The sequence below is a fragment of the Marmota marmota genome, unplaced genomic scaffold (genome assembly GCF_001458135.2).
Source record: "Marmota marmota marmota unplaced genomic scaffold, marMar, whole genome shotgun sequence".
In the NCBI taxonomy this organism is placed as follows: Eukaryota; Metazoa; Chordata; class Mammalia; order Rodentia; family Sciuridae; genus Marmota; species Marmota marmota.
In genome coordinates this window covers 39,018,117-39,024,154 of record NW_025999853.1, presented here as the reverse complement: position 1 = coordinate 39,024,154, position 6,038 = coordinate 39,018,117, and the positions used below count along the sequence as shown (strand labels likewise).

The following is a 6,038-nucleotide window of genomic DNA, read 5'->3' as shown; positions in this document are numbered from 1 at the left end:
AGATAAACCTGCCTCAATAAAGGTCAACTATTATAGTTATAATGTATCTCTTAACATGTCCCTCATTCGGTTTTCTCATGTGTAAAATGGAGATACATATCAGCCAGCTTTTATCACTATAACAAATACCTGAGATCATTAACTCATAAACAGAAAAGGCTCACAGTTTTGGAGGTGTCAGACCATGTGCTCTGTCAATTGGCCCTATTGCATTTGGGCCTGCGGCAAGGCAACATTATAGTGGGGAGCACACAGCCCCACTCTCCCTATCAAGGGCACACCCCCAGTGAAGATCTTTCATTGGACCCTACCTTGTAAAGATTCTACCACCTCCCAATAGCACTCTCCTGGGACTAAGTCTTTAATACAGTGGTCTTTCAGAGACACTCCAGATCCAAATTTTAGCAGTATAATATTGGTCATTATTTGAGTCAAGGATAAAGTCATGAGAATAATCAGATGATGGAGATCATGATGATATTGGTGGTATTAAAAGAGAAAAATCACAAAGCCACAACACTTATAATACCCATGTGTTTATTGAAGTCAAACATATTATAGCTCCATAATTACTGTCATAAATATGAATATTAGCCTTATATACTCAGTAACATTTCAAATAAAGTTTCTATAAATAAATCCATATTAATAAAATGGCATAAATAAAATGCATTCTTATAATAATAAATAAATTTATAAATATAAAGTATTGATTATGGAAATGCAATTATTTAGAATTTTTTCTAAAGGAATGAGAAGAAATCTTTTTTTGGAAATAGACAATTAATTAAATTTTTTTTTCTCTTGTATAAAACACCAGTTATAACAAAATGTTATCAAATAAATCTGTATGCGTGCAAGGTCTACCTCTGGTCTTCTGACAAAAAAAAAATGGTTGATATTTCTTTTGAGCTAAGTAGGGTTTCATGTGGAATTCACCAACAATGGTAGAATTTGGCTTCCCATTTTCCTTTTAGTAAAAAAGTTCCTTTAGAAATCTTATTGTTATTTTTAGCAGGCAAGCTATTCATTTTCCAATTTTACTCCATCAGATGCAGGCATTTTTCAAATAGAAAAATAGCAAATTCAGTTCTCCAATTACTTTGATCACTCCGCTCTCTCCAAGCTGTGAAAATAAGAACACAAATGTATTTAAGCATTTTTGCCATGTTTCCTAAAGAGGAACTAGTTAAAGGGATATAGAGTGATTAGATTGCTAGAAACAGAAACCAGGATTTAGCCTTTTGAAAATGATAATATTAACCTTTTAGCCTGAGTATAATATGATTTGCCAAAGACCTTAAAATGATGGCTATCTGAACTGAGAAGGCACCAATAGCTAACCATCTCATTCATGTCCCCCTAATGAAACTATTGATGGATATGGTAATTAGTTTGATTGAATCTTTTACAATATACAGGTAGATCAAAATATCACATTGTAACTCATAAGTTACACAACAATTATTTGTCAATTAAAAATAAATAAATTAAAATGCTAATGAGGGTCAGGGAATGCTGGGCAGAGGGCTGTATGGCTCCTAACCAGACTAAGCACATTGAAGCCACAGTGGGATCTAGGAACCCGAGTTCTGTCCATCATGGCTTGACCTGCCTGCCACATGGCCTCCAACTCTCTGTGAGCAATCAGTTACAACTCAGCTCAAACAGCCTCGAATCAAAACCACATGTGTACCAACAAGCACTTGGGCTTTCTGTTCCCTCTTCTTGACAAAAGGGGTCATAATTCAGCACATGTGAGGCACTGAGTTCGATCCTCAACACCATATAAAAATAAATAATATAAATAAAGTAAAGATATTGTGTCCAACTTTAAAAAAAATATCTTTTTGGAAAAAAACAGATTTTCATTTACGTGGGGAAAATATCAATTATATTATTTCCAATTGCCTTAATAAATAACAAGCCAGATATATAGATGTTAACATCATTTCAAGTAGAAGACAGATGAGGCTTTCAAACTCAATGGGAAAGACAATCCAAGTTCAAGTCCAAAGCCTCCTCCTCTGAAATTTAAATTTGTTCCAGATTATTTGAAGAAAAATCTTGTCATCATGGTCTTCTATACTTTGTTCTCCTTTATCTTCCTGATTTCTTACCCCCTGCTAGTTTTCCATATTTTGTTTGACATAATACTTTTTTATATCTCAAAGACTCCCAACCAAGACCATTAAGAATTTCGTGGCTTATCTTGACTTGCTGTCTGCCCTTTGTGCTACCAAGGTCCGCTCTCTGCTTTCCCCTCCACTCACGACTGCCCTCCCATCTCAGATAGCTCTGATCAGTTTTTCCTCCTGTTGAACTCTCTCTGAATAACATTTTCTCTCTTGCCTATGTGCTTTCTGAAGCTACAGGGAGAAAAAAGCATCATCACTTTTCCACATGGCAACCCATTGTAAAAATGAAAGTTGGTTCTCCCCACATGGATTAAAGGATTTCAAAAAATCCTTTGTTTTCTTATACAGATCTCACCTCCCATGTGATTTCTCTCTCACACAGACCTCACTTTTCTAAAGACCACAAAGCAATCTGACATCAGGGGTTTTAAAAATGAGAATCACAAAGCACGTGTTCTCTGTGGCATGCTAACATTCAGCCCTACAAGTCTAGGTAACAGCTCTATAACAAGAGATTCCAGCTTCACAGCGAAAAACTACAAAGCTTTCAGTAATCAAAGGAATGCAAACAGTCATGCTTGATAAATTATGCTTAGGAAGAAATTTCTTCTAAAAAATAATTATGATAGAAAAGGGGGGAATTGAGGCTAAGTGAGTTACTGAAAATTTCATCAACTAGAGCCTTCCTGTGTCTGAGTATTCAGGTACACCTGCTTGCAAAAAGCATTCACTTTCACTGCCACCAATCATTCCTCTGGTTTGGGGCTGAGTCATATTTGCTAGTCTGAGCCTTCCACTATTGTTCCTCAAATAGGCCACATAATTATTTACCATAGAAATATACACTAACTCACAGTAGACAGATACTTAATAGGGGTTTGTTAAGGAAATGAACACTTCCATTTCATTATAATAGATCCATGACTAATATTCTCACTCTATTTGAAACCATCAACAGTGATTGGACACAGTATTATGATAATTAAACATAATTATCAATGATCCCTGAACTCCATCCTAGATGTAATTTTGTTATTGTTCTAGGTTGATTTTTTCCCAAGTGTCACAGCATCAAATCAATGGCTTACAAAAATCACTTCAAATAAATTTTGACACTTTTCTGGGTTACAGAAAGCAATCCTTCATATTGTGAGTCAATAGGACTCTAACAGAATAATACTAAAACTAGTACCTATGGCTGCTGAATAGGTGCTGACCTGAGAGCAGAATAAGGATACCTGCATTCCAACTTGGTTCTGCCACTGGCAATAAGACTATCTGACCTAAGTTCCCTGATTGGTTTCATAATTTGCTTCCCTGATAAGCTTCATGATTTGAAAAATTTGGAAATTGATTTATAGATGCAGACATGTATCTATATACTCATGCACCTAAGTTATCAACTCGATCATAGGAATATCGAGTAAAATATCACAAGGAGGGAAAGAAGAAAAACAACATTTATCTCTCCTATTAAATGACTTAGTATGAATATTTATCAATAATACCTTTTCCACTGTGTCCTTCAGGTTTTGCACATTCTTCTGGATATGCCGGTCGTCACCCTTGATATGCTACAAAATGAAACCAAGAGTAAATATTTTATCTTTGTTTTGCAGAAGCTTTACGAACCTCAACGCCCTTCCAAGCCATGTGACAATTAATTCACCTGGAATGGAAGCTCTGGGTAATTTTACCCACAATGACCTAGATTTCACCAGTGACCTAGATTTTATGAGCTCTTGAATTGTCTTGGACACCAAAATCCAGACACTTCCCTTACAGAGGACCTCTTTTCATTGTCAGGAAATCCTTTGGGGGTTTAAGTTTGTGGAAAAAATGGAGTGGTTTATGCCAATTCTGACAGGAATCAAACTTTAACTGCACCTCATCAAAACTGTGTGCTCAGAACAACATATGAAACATCTTATGTGAACAGTAGGAACTCCTCACTTAACAGCAGATACCTTTCGCTCTGCCCACTCCTCTCCAACATGTCTCATAGTTTTAAATTTGCATCAAGTTCTCACACTTCTGATTTTGTCATGATATCAAGAAGGGAGCAGCCCTTGCTTACCCACCACCATTAAGACTTCCCAGGTCCCTCTTTCTCTTCCCACTTTCTCTCTTCCCATTCCCTCCATCTAGTAACTTGTACTCAGTGGATCTATTTCCACATATAGGTGTTTTTCTTCCACCTCCCAACATCTTTCTCACCACATATAATCTGAGTTGTTTTCTTTCCACAGAAAAACAAATGAGGCTTCTATACACTTTACTACCAGATTCCAAGCATCACTATAAACTAAAAATGTGACTCAATTAAAGCAAAAGCTAACCCTCTGCAATTCCAAATGATTCCTGATGACCATGGTGCCGAGGCAGTAAGCCCAGGGATCAGGAAGGAGAGAGGGCTGGTGGGGAGCAGGCTCTCAGTGGTAGAAGGAGGGAAGGAGGTGGCCAGGAGTAGGTGGAGGTAAGCTGAGGCAGGGACTTACACAGAGTCTGAGATTGTTGTTGAGACCTTCCAGGAAGGACACCACGTCTTGAAGGTAGGGGAGGGCTCTGTCTGAGTTGGGGAGCAGCACTTCTTCCAGGGTGAAGTTCAGCACTTGCTTCATCACATAGCAGCGCTCTTTCATCTGCAGGTGGAAAAGACACAGTAGGGATCATATGAGGAGGCAACCAGAAGACCCATCCACCAGCTAACCACCAATGGGCCCCAGACTCTGCTCATCATAACCATAACTTACACTGACTCCTTGGTAGAGTCTGTCATCAATGAGACGGACGTCTGTGTTGTTATCTGCAAAGCTGGCCTGGAAGAGAAGAAAGACTGAGTGTCGGGACATGGAAGATATACAAAAAAGGTCTGTAAGTGGAGATGTACACCTTGCCCTATCCCCAGAGCATATATAAAAACTGAAGATAGATGTATACATGAGCTTTGAATAATGCACAAAGGAGTAAAGGAAAAACTTAATAATCAGATGGGCTACAAAGCAACTCCTCCTTGGATAAAACTCAAAGTATGTATCCTAAGGCCAAAATGGAAGGAAGGAGTTCTGGTAAAAATTAAATCTTCAAATAGTCTCCAAAGAGACATACAAGGTTATCTGTAGGGATAAATGATGAATTCCTAAAGATCTCAGAAATGCTCAAATAAAATGTTCAGAACGATGTGGAATAATGACGTGGTCATATTGGGTGTATGCCTGAATATATGTAACCATGAATCCCACTATTGTGCATAATCATAATGCTCCAATAAAAATATGAGGGGAAGAGAAATTAAAAGAAAGAAAGAAAGAAATACTAAAAAAGGGAAACTTTAAGAACTATTTGGGTCCCAAGGAGATACGATGAGAAAGACAGCAAGGTTGAGATGAGTACCTCCTCAGCCAGTAGGAAGGTGCGGTTGATGATGAACGGCCCCTGGAAGCTGGACTTGTGGAGCCCACAGTGGTCATTGATGGGCACCGCTGCTCCGCCCTGCACTGCCAAAGCAATGAGAAGGAGGCAGCTGGCAGCCAAGGTCCCCACAAGGGAAGAGCTCACAGATTTCTGCAGGGCAGCCATTGCTGATAACTTGAGTAGCGACTAGGAAAGGAGAACCTGGTGTGAGGCGAAGAGGAGGCAAAGACAGCATGAGGGAAACAAATTAGTCCAGAAGTATCACACCTAACAGACCAATTGTATCAGCTTGCTGAAACACTTACCTGTTTCGGAGATTCTGCTTATGATGGAACAGGTAGAAGCTATTGCTTTTATAGCCCCTGGACATCATTTTTTTTTTTTGATTGTGAAAAGTATGACATCAGCAATTATCTAATTTCCAGCTCTGTCTTCTGAGAACTACCTAACCACTATAGGAGCCCACAAAACGCTACCTCCTATCCT

At 38.5% G+C, this 6,038-nt stretch overlaps 1 protein-coding gene across 1 annotated transcript; it reads right to left on the bottom strand.

Moving 5' to 3' along the window:
* Positions 1–825: 825 nt before the first annotated feature.
* Il22 (interleukin 22) lies at positions 826–5,717 on the bottom strand. The gene is made up of 5 exons (XM_015482667.2): positions 5,532–5,717; positions 4,892–4,957; positions 4,637–4,780; positions 3,647–3,712; positions 826–1,126 (listed from the first exon to the last, which is right to left on the bottom strand). The coding sequence occupies exons 1-5, from the start codon at positions 5,715–5,717 to the stop codon at positions 1,049–1,051; spliced, it is 540 nt and encodes a 179-aa protein (XP_015338153.1). The 3' UTR covers positions 826–1,048.
* Positions 5,718–6,038: the final 321 nt, after the last annotated feature.

Excerpts from the sequence above, each read along its gene's own strand:
- Il22 (XM_015482667.2), bottom strand. The coding sequence starts at position 5,717 with ATGGCTGCCCTGCAGAAATCTGTGAGCTCTTCCCTTGTGGGGACCTTG. Across the intron at positions 4,958-5,531 it reads CCTTCCTACTGGCTGAGGAG|GCCAGCTTTGCAGATAACAA; the intron begins GTACTCATCTCA and ends CTTCTCTTCCAG. Across the intron at positions 1,127-3,646 it reads TGAAGGACACAGTGGAAAAG|CTTGGAGAGAGCGGAGTGAT; the intron begins GTATTATTGATA and ends TTATTTTCACAG.